Source organism: Piliocolobus tephrosceles, chromosome 2 (genome assembly GCF_002776525.5).
Source record: "Piliocolobus tephrosceles isolate RC106 chromosome 2, ASM277652v3, whole genome shotgun sequence".
In the NCBI taxonomy this organism is placed as follows: Eukaryota; Metazoa; Chordata; class Mammalia; order Primates; family Cercopithecidae; genus Piliocolobus; species Piliocolobus tephrosceles.
Genome location: NC_045435.1, coordinates 106,193,421 through 106,208,529, shown reverse-complemented (window position 1 = coordinate 106,208,529; position 15,109 = coordinate 106,193,421). Strand labels below are relative to the sequence as shown.

The window sequence follows — 15,109 nt, the reverse complement described above, 5'->3', positions numbered from 1 at the left end:
TCTCTACTAAAAATACAAAAACTAGCTGGGCGAGGTGGCGGGCGCCTGTAGTCTCAGCTACTCGGGAGGCTGAGGCAGGAGAATGACGTAAACCCAGGAGGTGGAGCTTGCAGTGAGCTGAGATCCGGCCACTGCACTCCAGTCCAGGCGACAGAGCAAGACTCCGCCTCAAAAAAAAAAAAAAAAAAAAAAAAAGAATTAAGAGAACCTGGGCCGGGTGCAGTGGCTCACGTCTGTAATCCCAGCACTTTGGGAGGCCAAGGCAGGCAGATCACGAGGTCAGGAGATCAATATCATCTTGGCTAACACAGTAAAACCCCGTCTCTACTAAAAATACAAAAAAATTAGCTGGGCGTGGTGGCGGGCGCCTGTAGTCCCAGCTACTCGGGAGGCTGAGGGAGGAGAATGGCGTAAACCCGGGAGGCGGAGCTTGCAATGAGCAGCGGTTGCGCCTCTGCACTCCAGCCTGGGCGACAGAGCAAGACTCTGTCTCAAAAAAAAAAAAAAAAAGAATTAAGAGAACTTCATAGTTAAGATTGGCTGTCCTTTGTCCCTCCTAGGGAGGTATAACCCATTTTGTTGATAAAATGTTGGTTACTTACAGAAATTGAAAATATAACAACCGAAAGTAAACCACACCCAGATACCAAAATTTAAACTCCCAGTAGCCTGAGCTGCTTGCCAAATGCCTTTCCATGGAGTAGATGGAATTTAACCCATCTTCTCATCTGACTCCGAATTCCTTCTCTTTCTCAAATCTTCCCACTTTTACTCCCCATTATTTCACTCCTTGATGATTTTCCAAAAACATTCTCCTAAATTACCTCTGAAAATAACAGGAGATAACACTTGGTCTGTGTTATCAGTGCACTATTCCCCGCTTCCAAGCCTCTACGTCTTTATTAGTGTCTCAGCTTCAAATTGTAGTCTAGGTTTCTTTTCTGACTCTCTCTCCTTGTTCCTTGGCTATTCATGGAGGTTCATTTCCCTATTGTAACTTACTGCCAAATAGCATACACATTAAATCCAAGGGACCTTGGACAGCCATGTGTAAATCAGGGCGTTGGTTTTATTGCAACAACAGTATCTACTGACTTTCTCTTGTTCCACAATTCTAAGACGACAGGATCCAGTGTTTGAAGTTATAATACTACATGCAAATAATCTTCATCACATTTCCAAATGCATATAGAGTCAGCTTTCAAAAATATTTACCAAAACTACTCAATATTGCTACAAAATTGACTTTCAAATAACAATGTGATTTACATTTGGAATAATGAGTTAAATACAAAAGAGACAATACAGTTGAACATTACAAGGACCAAACAACTACTTTACCAAAGCACAGTTATCTATGTCTTCATCCCTCTTCTGCATCTGTTCTATTGTGTTCTCCCACTGTTTAATGAGTTCTTGTCTTTCATTATGAATCTTACGAAAATCTTGTGCCGCTTTATCCAATTCTAACTGTCAAATAGAGAGCAAACAACATTTCTGTAAATTTAAGTGGTTTTGCAAACATCACCTTCAAAATTAAGAAATAAAAATCTTCCTTAAACTAACCTGTGCACTTATAGTCTCTGTAAGTTCGTTGTCAAGTATCTTTCTTTTTTTATTACATTCCAAAGTTAGTCTTTCTAATTGCAGAGTCAGTGCCTATAATATAATTATATACAAAGATACTTAAAATTCTCATTCTACTGATTTAAATGTTATTAGTGTATCTAACATTAAATAGTATTACAGTATACATATACATTTATTTGATATCTAAAACAACTGTGAAATAATATCTTTCTTATCTTTTAATCCCAAAAAGCTAGTGTAATGTGTTTGCACATAGCTGCATAAAAACTCAACTGTTTCTAAAATGACTTTTAATATTTTTAAAGTAAATTAGAAAAAACTTGTTATAATTTGCTATTTGAAAGTTTTAAAATAATGCATTTTAAATCTACTAGAAAATAGCATGTTTTATAATACTAGCTTTATTAGTATCACCAGATATAAGTAGATTTTAAGTGATTTTTATAACATAATCAATAGCACTACAGTCTCAAATCAACAAAAACTACATGTAATATTCAAACTACATTTTAGGCGAAATAGCTAAAATACATTAAAATACTTCTAGTAGAAAACTTTCTCTTCTGAAATGCTTTTGAGCATCCTTATAAATCAGGATATTTTTAACCTGCGGTTCGTGGATCCTCAAATAATCAAAGGGAATCAGAGAATCTATAAAACAGTCAGCAATATTTTATGGGTATTTGAATATAGTCATTTTTTTCTACAGAGAAGACATTTGGCTTTATTAGCTTCTCCAAGAAGCCTCTGACTCAGAAGTTTCAGAATTGCTCCCTTAAAGATCGTAAGTATAACTTTAGGTAAATAGGCTGACATACTATAGATTTAGAGAAAACTTAACAGTTACAATTTATAATTTCTCACCCTGATTTTATTATCATCTTGTTGTGCATACTTCTGAAGAGTGAGAGCATCACTATCTTTATGAGCTGATTCTTCTAACCAGGCCTCCAATGCTTGCTGGTCCCAGTTCATTTGACACTTCAAACCATCCAATTTTTGAGTGGCTTTAAATATGCCATTCTAATTTCCAAAGAGAGAGAGAAAAGGGGACATTACAAAACATTATTTATTATACAGACTAAAATAAAACATACCTTTATATACTGTGAAGCAAAATTTAAAAAGAAGAAATCCTGTCCCTGCCTTCCAGATGTTTATAATATGCCATATTTTAATTATATAACTATTACACTTGTATCTTAATTCTTTGATTGTAAAATAGAGGAGAAATGACTATACAAAGTCAAGAAGAGTAGTTGAGCCAAAGGTTGCTTTAAAAGGCTTTAGGCTTTAAGGTAGCTCCCTCACAGCAACTGCATTAATCATTCCACCAAAGCCACCCCAAATATATATGCAATCATAGTTAAAATAATATGTTTGGTATGCTAACTCAAATCCAAGACAAGTATCCTTCAGCCCCATTTCCAATCATATTGTTTGCCCCTACGAAGTCTCTTATAGAGAAATGTTGGAAACACTTCCAATTGAAGTAAATATCGTAAAAGAGATAAAAACGTTTATGTACTAAATTTAGTCACTTAACAAATCTCGACTCATTAAAAAACGGAGAAGACTATATAAACAAATACAAATTAATAAGTATGTAATTATATACAAAGATTACATTATAAAATATGTACATGTATTTCCATATGTATATGCACATGTAAAGAGAAGAATCAGAATTTGGAAAGAGCTCCCAAATCAAGTAACTATAAACAAAAGAAAAGACAGAAATAGGTTAAAGTAGTTTAATGTTAGAGTCACAAAACTGATAAATCAATATGAAAGGTCAGCATTTTAAATGAAATTCAAAACTAAAAGTGATTTTTTTAAATGTGGCTATTAAAAATATTACACTTACATATAAACCATGCCTGGTATTTTATAACAGGCAGCAAGCATGGTACTTATAGTAAGTCTCAATAAGTAGCTGGTGAATGAATAATGGGAAAAATGTAATATTCCATTATTGTTTCATTCAAATCACAGCTCCATGTGTCTTTCATTGTCCAAAAAATATGTAAGGAAACACTAGGAAACTAATGTATGCCCTTTCCATACAGGGAAAAAAAAGTCAATGCTCATTTGGTGATGGAAGAATGAGCAGTAGCACAGAATTTTAAGTAATATTTCAACATATACTTCTTTATCACTTTTCTTTTCCAGTATTGAAGCCATCTCATTTTCCAGTCGTTGAATTTCATCTTTCACTCGTTCCAATTCTCTTTGAGCAATGGCCTTAAAATGTTCTTCACTTTCAGTCTCACGCTCCCTTGCTTTGCAAAGAGACTACAGAATAACACACAAGATGAAAAGGCTTTTAAAATTTTAGAAATTTTGAATAAAAATATTTATAATAATCCATTATATTAAAACAAAGTTCCCATAAATTGCTTACATTAAGTACTATTAATTCCACTAGTCTAAAATCTACATTACATTAGACTGTGATTACAATATAGTTGGTGTTGCTCACTAGTTGTAAGAAAGTCAATGAACTGTGCTAGGAGAAAATACTGTCAATAGTTTTCACATCTACTTTGATCTAGGAAAACTAAAGAAAACCAAAGGTTTGGTTAGACTTAAAACTTATTATCTACAAATAAGAAATATCCATTAAAAACAATTGAGAAATGAGATGTTTTATATGAATTGATCAAATATTCTAATTAAGACATTATTTTTAAATAATTATTTAAACACTAATGGTTGTAAATATTCCCTAGAATATATTAGCATATAATCACACCTTTGTGTTCAGTTGTATGTAATAAAAGAGTATGTGTTAACTAATTTTACAGTGCTTCAAAGTTATAATTTAGTATTAATTTTACAGTACTAAAGCTACCATTGTTGGAGGCTTATTATTCTTTTGTCTCTATTACTCTATTTATTTGAAGTTTGATGATAGTAAGATACAACTACAGAGTCTCTGCCTCTCAAATCCCCAGCTCAGTAGTTCAATAACTTAAGGAAAAGTGTTGTTCCAAATAGTTAATCAATTACTCAACCACATTGAGATTCAAGAATTCTGAGTTTGTTTTTGAGTTTATTAAATTTGTAACTTTCTAATAAGACTTGTAAGCCATGCAATACTTACTTATCTATATTGATTATAAATTGCTTTTTAAAATATGGCACTGTTCATTTTTTGAAACTGCATACTATTTCTCAGACAGTAGATGTACTTTAAAAAAAAAACTAGTTTGAGATAGAAGTTAGAAAACTTTCCAATGCTGTTTGCTGAGCTGCCTGGTTTGCTGGATATCATTACAGAGTGAGTTTCTATACTTGAACAGATTATTTATAAAACAAGCTTACTTAATCACCGCAAGTTTTAATTTTTATTATATTTATGTTAACATTTCTAAGATGCCTAATGTCTTCCCTAGTTATCTTAAATAAAGTCTCTTGAGTATAATTTAACTTTTTAATCTCAGGATTATTACTATGAGTTTCAATTCCTGAACAATGCTAAAATGCCATATGTGTAGACTACCGGCCTCCACTCCAAATGGCCCCAGTGAGTTGTGCTGATAAATTAAAAAGGAGACAGAAATTTTATTATGTGTTATATTAGCTCTGTTTCTGCTTATAGTCATCATTTCTCACCACCATCATTATACCTTTCTCAAATAACCTGCTGTCTAATACAGAATGTTTGAATAATGATTTTTCCTTTCATATGGATTAAATTTTTGTTCAAAATTGGAGAGGTAGCAGCACTTTGGGAGGCTGAGGCAGGCAGATCACCTGAGGTCAGGAGTTCGAGACCAGCCTGGCCAACATGGTGAAACCCCGTCTCTACTAAAAATACAAAAATTAGCTGGGTGTGGTGGCAGGTGCCTGTAATCCCAGCTACTCCAGATGCTGAGGCATGAGAATCACTTGAACTCGGGAGGCAGAGGTTGCAGACTCCGTCTCAAAAAAAAAAAAAAAAAAAAAAAAAATGGACCAGTAGTTAGTTCCTCTAAGCCTTTTTCTATCTACTTTCATGTTCAAGGTTATGTTCACAGTAGTTTAATTATGCTAAGCCTTCCTATTAAAGCTGTAAAAATCACAGATGTAAATGCACTATGAGATATTCCATGACTACACATGATATAATCAACAAAAATTTCAGTTACTGTACCTGTGTAATTGAGAGCTCTTGCTTAACATTTTTGAAGTGAGAAGTCATAGAATTAATACGCTCTTCATACTCACGTAACTCATCTTGCAAGCTTGCTCTTTCATCCTTCAGCTTTGACAACTGTAAATAATAAATACTATGATTAACCAAAGTTCTATTAAGTTTTACCATATGAAGGACCTAAAATCAAAGAAAATTAAATTTTCATTTTCTTGTCTCAGTCAATTTGGACTGCTATCACAAAAATATCATAGACTAGGTAGCCTAAACAAAATTTAATTTGATTCATGAGAAATTCCTCACAGTTCTGAAGACTAGGCAGTCCAAGATCAAGGTGCCAATTAATTTGGTTCCTGGTAAGGGCCTTCTTTCTGATTTGCAGACAGATGCCTTCTTGCTGTATCTTCACATGGCAGAGAAAGAGATCATCTCCCTCTTGTCTTTTCCTAAAAGGGCACCAGCACCATTCATGAGGGTGCTACCTCTATGACCTATTTACTTCTCAAAGGCTTCACCTCCAAATACCATCACATTGAGGACTGAGACCACCATATGAATTTTGGGAGGACGCAAACATTACAAACATAGCATTTTGTTTCTTTAAATGTCCACATGAACTTCTAAAATCTACTAATTCTTTAAATATTATAAAATAGTGTTGTGATTTGGAGATTACTGTGGGAAAATTAGCACCATATTATATGGAATAGAAATCTCTCAGATTTGCAGTAGTAGTAGATCTACTCAAAAATGCATTTTTCATACAGCAATTATTTTTATAGGGCAAAAATGAGATTCTATTCCATTATTAAACCAGAAGGTATCTTTTTTTTTTTTTTTTTTTTTGAGATGGAGTCTTGCTCTTGTCACCCAGGCCGGAGTGCAGTGGCGCGATCTCAGCTCACTGCAACCTCTGTCTCCCGGGTTCAAGCGAGATTCTCCTGTCTCGGCCTCCTGAGTAGCTGGGATTACAGGCGCCCACCACTACACCTGGCTAATACATTGGCCACCACTTTTTTTTTTTTTGGTATTTTTAGTAGAGAAGGGGTTTCACCATGTTGGCCAGGCTGGTCTTGAACTCCTGACCTCAGATGATCTGCCCGCCTCAGCCTCCCAATGTGCTGGGATTACAGGCATGAGCCACCACGCCCGGCCTAAACCACAAGGTATCTTAAGTAAACAAGGGCATACTAACAAGATGTAACAAAAACACAGAGCAGGAACCATAAATTTGAATAGTCGCTAGGCACCAAGCATGATTTCTTCTCCAAGAACTCCTTTTCAAACCCCATTGAACTGGGCTAAGCTTAAGAGAACAGAACAACTGACTCTCATGTACCTAGAAACTGTTTCTTATTTTGTTTACCTTTGAATTATAACTCTGACTAGAAACAAAACTGTGAAAATGTTAAACAAACAAAATAAATCCTTGGGAAATTGTAAGACAGATTCTCAGGATTATTAGAATATACTATCCCTCAAAGCAGAATATAAGCTCAACAAAATGAAAATATGTTTTCTTAAGGTCTGGAGCTACAGTCCCCAAAGTCAGGGATATCTCCTGAGGGTACACAACACAATCCACTGCAGTGTGAAAAGAAATATTAGAATTTCTATTTAAGAAAAAAATACTAATTTACTCATTTGTATGTCCTATACTAATATTACATACATATTTTTTTGCTTGTGTCATCAAACTTTTACTTTTAATTCCCTCTCTTTTCTTGTTCTTTTTTAAAAAAATTATTAAACTGAGTTCTTAGTTTCTTTACTTTTTGTCTTAATGAGACGGAGTCTCGCTGTGTCACCCAGGCTGGAGTGCTGTGGCTGGATCTCAGCTCACTGCAAGCTCCGCCTCCCGGGTTCATGCCATTCTCCTGCCTCAGCCTCCCAGGCAGCTGGGACTACAGGCGCCGGCCACCTCCCCCGGCTAGTTTTTTTGTAGCTTTTAGTAGAGACGGGGGTTTCACCATGTTAGCCAGGATGGTCTCGATCTCCTGACCTCGTGATCCGCCCGTCTCGGCCTCCCAAAGTGCTGGGATTACAGGCTTGAGCCACCGCGCCTGGCCTATATGTTTTCTTTAAATAAAATTTTTGCTGTTTCCCATGGATCTGGGCATGAAGCAGTCTCTTTTTATTGTTTTCTAAAAGGTGATTTTTCCGTTTCGATTTCTTTTCATATAAGGGCCACCGAAGAATATTTCTCAGAAACATGCCTAAGTATTTAATATGAAGGATCATTTTTAATTATTTAATACATAATTTTTAAAAATAATTTTAAAATTATTATAAATTATATTGGCTTATTATCAAATAATGTGACCTACAAAATATTTGTATAGCATTTTAGGGATTATAATTTTTTAATTTTGGTAAAATATACAACAACATAAAATTTTCCATTTTAACCACTGCTATGTGTACAGTTCAGTGGCATTAAGTACATTCACCCTGTTATACAACCATCACCACCAATCCATCTACAGAACTTTTTCATCTTCCCTGAACCTCTATAAACACTAACTCCCCATTCCCTACTCCTCTCAGCCCCTGACAATCACCATTCCACTTACCATCTCTATGAATTTGACTACTCTAGGTACCTTATATAAGTGCAATCAAGCAATATTTGGCCTTTTGTTTCTGGCTTATTCACTTAGCATAATGCTTTCAAGTTTCATCACTGACTTAACGCATTAAGATTTTTGTTTTGGTATAGTATATGATCCACTCTTGTAAATGTTTTATGGGTATGTTTTAAAGTGTATATTCTCTATTCAAGAGATAGATGTCTCTATGTTTTATTTTTATTGTATTATATCCCTTATATCCTTATTTTTGTCTAGTAGAGTTGTCTAATTCTGAGGTACTCAATGAAATAGCTCACTGTAACTATACTTTTGTCAAATTCTACTTGCATTTATAATAGGTCTTGCTTTTATGTAATTAGCTGCTGTGTTTAGTGCATAGAGCTTTATGACTTTTATTTGCTTCATCAGTTATGCCATTTATAATTGCATAATGTCCCCAGAGCAAGACTGTCTCAAAAAAAAAAAAAAATTGTTTCCATGGCAACAACCCAATGACTCGGAAATTACCACCCTTGTTTTAGAAATTGCTGCATAATCTGACCCTAAGTATATGTATAATTAAAAGTGGGTATAAATATGACTACAGAACTGCCTGTGAGCTGCTACCCTGGGCACCTGTTTTCAAGTATCCCTGCTCCACAAGGAGCAGTACCTCTGCTGCTGCATCCTGCAACTTCAAGAAAAGTTGCTGTCTAACACCACTGACTCACCCTTGAAATCTTTCCTGAATGGAGCCAAGAACCCTCCAGGGCTAAGCCTCAATTTTGGAGCTCACCTTCCCTGCATCAAAAGATTTAGTGGTCCAGATAGAAGATTAAATCGGCCACAATCAGCTTACAGATGCAGTGGTGTGATCTCAGTTCACTGCAACCTCCACCTCCTGGATTCAAGCAATTGTCCTTCCTCAGCCTCCTGAGTAGCAGGGATTACAGGCATGCACCACCATTCCTGTAAACCCAAGCCTAATCCAGAGCAAGGCCCTTAACTTTCTTCAATTCTATGAAGGCTGAGAAAGGTGAGGAAGCTGCAGAAGAAAAATTTAAAACTAGCAGAGCTGGGTACATGATGTTTAAGGAAAGAAACCATCTCCGCAACACAAAAATACAAAGTGAGATAGCAAGTTCTGATGCAGAGGCTGCAGTAAGTTATCTAGAAGATCTAACAAAGATCATTGATAAAGGTGGCTACACCAAACAACAGATTTTCAACATAGATGAAACAGCCATATATTAAAAGAAGATGCCATCTATGACTTTTATAGCTCAGTAGGAGAAGTCATTGCCTGGCTTCATAGCTTCAAAGGACAGGTTGACTCTTTATTAGGGGCTAATGCAGCCAGTGACTTTAAGTTGAAGCCAATGCTCATTTACTATTCTGAAAATCCTGGGGCCCTTCAGAATTATGCTAAATCTACTCTGTCCGTGCTTTATAAATAGAACAAAAAGGCCTGGATGACACATCTGTTTACAACTTGGTTTACTGAACATTTTAAGCCCACTCTTGATTCCAGCTGCTCAGAAAAAAAGCAATTCCTCTCAAAATATTACTGCTCATTGATCAAGTGTGGTGGCTCATACCTGTAATCCCAGCACTTTGGGAGGCCAAGGCAGGTGATCACTTGAGGTCAGGAGTTCAAGAGCAGCCTGGCCAACATGGTGAAACTCCATCTCTACTAAAAATTCAAAAATTAGCCAGTCATGGTGGCGCATGCCTGTAATTCCAGCTACTCAGAAGGCTGAGGAAGGAGAATCGCTTGAACCCAGGAGGTAGAGGTTGCAGTGAGCCAAGATCACACCATTGTATCTCATCCTGGATGATAACGGAGTAAGGCTCCCTCTCAAACAAACAAACAAAAAAATTAATGCTAATTGACAATGCACCTGGTCACCCAAGAGCTATGATGGAGACGTACAAAGAGATTAATGTTTTCATGCCTGTTAATACAACATCCATTCTGCAGCCCATGGATCAAGAAGAAATTTTGACTTTCAAGACTTATTTCAGAAATACATTTTGTTGGGCTATAGCTGCCATAGATAGCGATTCCGATGATGGATCTGAGCAAGGTAAATTGGAAACCTTCTGAAAAGGATTTATCATTCTAGGTGCCATTAAGAACATTCATGATTCATGAGAGAAGACCAAAATATCAGTATTAATAGGAGTTTAGAAGAATATTTTAGCCCTCATGGATAACTCTGAGGTTCAAGTCTTCAATGGAGAAAGTAACTGCAGACAAGGTAGAAATAGCTAGAGAGCTAGAATTAAAAGGGGAGCCTGAAGATGTGACTGAATTGCTGCAATCTTAATAAGAAATTTGAACAGATGAGGAGTTGCTTCTTATGGATGAGCAAAGAAAGCGGTTCCTTGAGATAGAATCTACTCCTAGTGAAGATGCTGTGAACACTGTTGAAATTACAAGGGATTTAGAATATTACATAAACTTATTTGATAAAGCAGCAGCAGGGTATGAGAGAATTGACTCCACCTTTGAAAGTTCTACTGTGCATACAATGTTATCAAACATTATTGCACGCTACAGAAAAATCTTTCATGAAAGGAAGAATCCATTGATGCAGCAAACTTCATTGTTCTCTTATTTTAAAAAATTGGCACAGCCACTTGAACCTTCAACAACCACCTTGATCAGTCAGCAAACATCAACATCAAAGCAAGACTCTCCACCAGCAAAATGGTGACAACTCATTGAAGGCTCAGATACTTGTTAGTATATTTTTTAACAACAAAGTATTCTTAATTAAGGTATGTACACATTTTTAATTTTTTACTGAACACCTAATAGACTGAAGTAAAAGTAAACATAACTTTTACATGCACTGTGTGACTTGCTTTATTGCAACGTTCACTTTATTGCAGTGGTCTAGAACTGAACTCACAGTATCTTGAAGGTATGCCTATACAAGAAAAATGAAGGTATGTGATCTAGGAAATACAGCCTCAACTCAGCAGAAGAATAAAGAGAATTTCTAAGGTAACAGTTGTAAAACAGGTCTGTGGGGAAATCTGTACATATTGGAAAATAGGGTACTCCAGAAGGAAGTGGGTGGAAAGTAAGGGGCAGAAGGAATAGAAGAGTACCTTGAAGATCTGATACTTTGATTTAAGATGTATAAACTTAAAGCAGGCAAAGCAAGGAAGTAGACTAGCAATCTAGGATGCAAGAAATTAAAATCACAGTTCTACGAGCCCTTCTTGCAACAATCATTTGAGGATAAAATCCAGCCAGCCAAAAGACAAATCAAAAGAAAAGTTCAAGAAAGATGAACTGAATAAAAGTGACTGCAGTAAGGACCATTAAAGCAAATCAAGTATAAAACTAACACTAAACACTTGTAATAAATTAAGGGCATTGAATCAAACGCAAATAAAACTTGATAATATTAAAAATGATAAAACCATTATTTTTAATAGGGGAAGAGGACATGGGAAAATGTGTAAGAGTGCTAACTTATTCTTTAAAATCAAAGACATTCAGTAATCTATAATTGAAATATAGAGTTCTTAAAAACTATTTTTTAAGTAGTTTTTCTTAACTTAGAGGAATTTTTTAGCAATCAGCACCTTTTGTGATCAAGTAATATTTACCTGAAATTCAACAACTGCTTTTTCTTCTCTCAAATACTAAAATTAATATTTTGTGTTAAAAATAGCATATATATAATTCCATTATAATACTCCTCATTTTTCTCTCCTTTCTGTATATCTGTATACCAAGATGTCTGAAATGTGTGTTTAATGCCACGATAGTCATTTCTACAGTACAGTGGACACTTTGGGGAGGGAATACCTTATGTTTTTATCTCATACCCTTCTATTCTGTTTGAATATCTTAAATTTACAGGAGTTGCTTTTTAAATGTCAGAGTTTATGTAATGCAATTGTGGTCCTCTTTTTTCTTCTTTATACGGCTCTGTAATTTTTAAAAATGGCTAATATAGGTAATATGTACATAAAAATTCTGCGAGACACAATAAGCAATAACACTAAAACCTAAAATTTGGATGGAACTTTAACCCATATTATGTTCCTAGAGCCGCGAAGTAATTAGTTTGTTTATCTCCATCTCCACTTTACAGAAAAAGAAGCAGGATTAGGGTTGGTAAGTAGGATCTGAACCCAGGGCTGAATACTTAGTATTAATTCCTCAGTACTCAGTGCTAGATTTCTTCTATTTCTTAATATTTGCCCTTCTTTGGGGAAAAATTGCAGTCTTCTAAATTACACATGAGTAAATAGGTCAGAACGTTTTAAAAAGTATTTCCATTCTTTTCAAAAGGTAGAGTCACGGGATTTTCATTTTCCATTTTTAGAGCTGAGAAAACTTTCTGTTCCATTTTATAAAGTTGTGTAAGCATCATCTGTTATTCTTGGACCTTCTTCTACACAAATCACCACCACAGTTTTTCAAAATTTGCTGACCCGGCTGTAACTTTTTATTTTTTTATTTTTATTTTTTCGTAGAGACGAGGTGGGAGGGGTTTGTGGGGGGTCTCGCTTTGTTGTTCAAGCTGGTTTACTTCTGGCTTTTAGGGACCCTCCGCCTCAGCCTCCAACGTGCTGGGATCATAGGCGTGAGCCACTGCGCCCGGCCTGCAATTTTTTTTTTTTTTTTTAACAACTGCTATGAATTGTAGTGAGTATAAGTTCGTCCTTACAACGTAAAATTTCTTATTTCAATCTGTGACAACTCAATCTTCTCTTTGAAAAATTGTAAACTGCACATTTCACATTCTTACTGGGCTGCTCCTGTTGAAAACATCTCAAGTTACTTTCAGCTTTAAACATTATAGACGGAAACTCACAAAGAAATATGAACCTTCTAGTGTTTAATTTATAAACGTGTGCAAATAACCGTTGCTATGCAAACCTCAGAAGTTCTTTTCCAAGCAGCTCTTTAATTTTTGAGCAAGCAAAAAGCGGGCGTCAGAACCAGCCTTTCTCTCCCGCCAGGAGGAATGAAATAAGAGGAATGGGCATGAGGGAGTAATAATTCGAGCTTTAAAACCCTAAATGTCAATTATGGTTTTAATAACATTTTTAAACGCTTAACAATTACTGAAATAGGGTAAGGGACGAGGGCGATGGTGGGGGAAGTTTTAGAGGAAGCACAGGATTAGGAAAGGAGAGAAATAAAAGGGTTGGGGTAGTACTGCCAACCAGAAAACGCCCCCCAGCAGGCCCTCTCTGCTTCCTCCCGCCTTCTTCAATTGATCTCACCTGATCTTCCAGTAGCTTGTTCTCCTCGTTCGCCACTGGGATGGCGAACCCATCCTCCCAGTGCAGCTCAGCCAGGAATTCGCTACTCATGACTGCTAACGGATAGAGAAGGTACAGAACAAAGATCCGCCTTCTTGTACATCGAGTGAACAGCACCCGCGTCAAGCCCAGGCACCTGCACAGCGCCGCGGTAATTGCCGCGGGAGCCCTACCAACCTTCCCGCGTCCTTAGTTACCAAACAGGAAGCGCTCCAGACCAAAGGCGAAACTTCCGGTTGATAACTCCCCGCCTCCAGGCCGAATAACCTTTTTTTTTTTTTTCACCTTGAGCACTGAGGGAAGAGCAGCAACTTACCCCTCCCGAGGTTCCCGAGCTTGCCAGGCGGCAGCATAACTTTCCACGAAAAGGCGGCTCTCGGATCGCTCCCGGAGCGTGTGAAACCTGTGGCCCCCGGAGCGGGCTGGAGGACCACGGGGCAGCTGACTGGAAGTAAACCACAGGATCCTCCGATTGCCTGGGGGAAGACGGAAGCCAACAGAGATAATAAACTACGTTTCATTTCAAGTTGTGTTTGCTGTGTTGTGTAGATTTCAGCTACTACAGTAGGTGAAAGTAGACCGGGGTGAACTGGTGTTTGGAAACAGAACTCTTTCTCTGGCGTCACTGGGATGTTCTGATCGTCGCCTCTTTCAGTCGGCCAGCCTTCCTCACCGCGCTTACTCACCCCGTCGCGGTCCACCGCAGACGCGGTCCGCTGGGAGGCCGCACACTTGTAGCGCGGTATGGTGGCCCCTCCGGCACCACTCCCGTACTTGCATTTTCCTTTGCATTTTCGTTTGCTAACATTTAAAGTGTGGAATTTGGCATAAACGTCTGTATTTCCTCCGCTTAGAAAAAGGGTAGGTGACACAATCCCCATTATCAAAAGGCAATGTTCCGCTAGAGAGCCGCCCACTTTAAACCGACAAGCACTTTCCCAATTCACTAATTTGAATTACCTGCTTGGCACGGGTAGGCATTTGAGTTATAGTCTGTCTTGTATAGTATCTCAGAACTGGAAAGGACAAAACAATCAACTAATCCAATCCTTTCATTTTCTGGGTAAGTTAAACTGAGGCTTCTTTAGGCAAAGTGATTAAAGAAGGGATGTTGTGCATGAATTAATTTTACGTATCCAATAGCCACCTCTAACCTTTTTTTGCTCTTTCGAATTTTATTTTACCTAGACATTATTAAACTTTTATTATAAATATTTTAAATGTATATGGGAATAGAAAGCAGAGTATAAATAACTGCTATATACGCATCACCTTGATTTAGCATTCATATTTTGCCATATTAGCATCATCTGTATCTTTTGCTCAAGTAAAAGATAATCACAGACATCATTACATTACATCCCTAAATGTAATACTTGAGCATGTATTGGTAGAAGAGTGGTTAATGTTATCTAACAAGCATAATATCATTATCAGATCTAAAAAAAAAATCAGCGATTCTTCAATATCATGTAATAACCATTTCAGATTCATATTTCGACTGTCTTAAAAA

At 36.7% G+C, this 15,109-nt stretch overlaps 1 protein-coding gene across 1 annotated transcript in view; it reads right to left on the bottom strand.

Annotated features, from left to right (window-relative positions):
• CCDC39 (coiled-coil domain containing 39) overlaps positions 1-13,750 on the bottom strand; it is a 57,052-nt gene extending 43,302 nt beyond the window's left edge. The window contains exons 1-6 of the mRNA XM_023184807.3: positions 13,558-13,750; positions 5,729-5,848; positions 3,739-3,885; positions 2,455-2,613; positions 1,567-1,659; positions 1,342-1,470 (exon numbers count right to left, since the gene is read on the bottom strand). Coding sequence (XP_023040575.1) covers positions 1,342-1,470; positions 1,567-1,659; positions 2,455-2,613; positions 3,739-3,885; positions 5,729-5,848; positions 13,558-13,647 — 738 coding nt within the window. The 5' untranslated portion in view covers positions 13,648-13,750. The remainder of the gene's footprint in view (positions 1-1,341; positions 1,471-1,566; positions 1,660-2,454; positions 2,614-3,738; positions 3,886-5,728; positions 5,849-13,557) is intronic.
• Between the last annotated feature and the right edge of the window lie 1,359 nt (positions 13,751-15,109).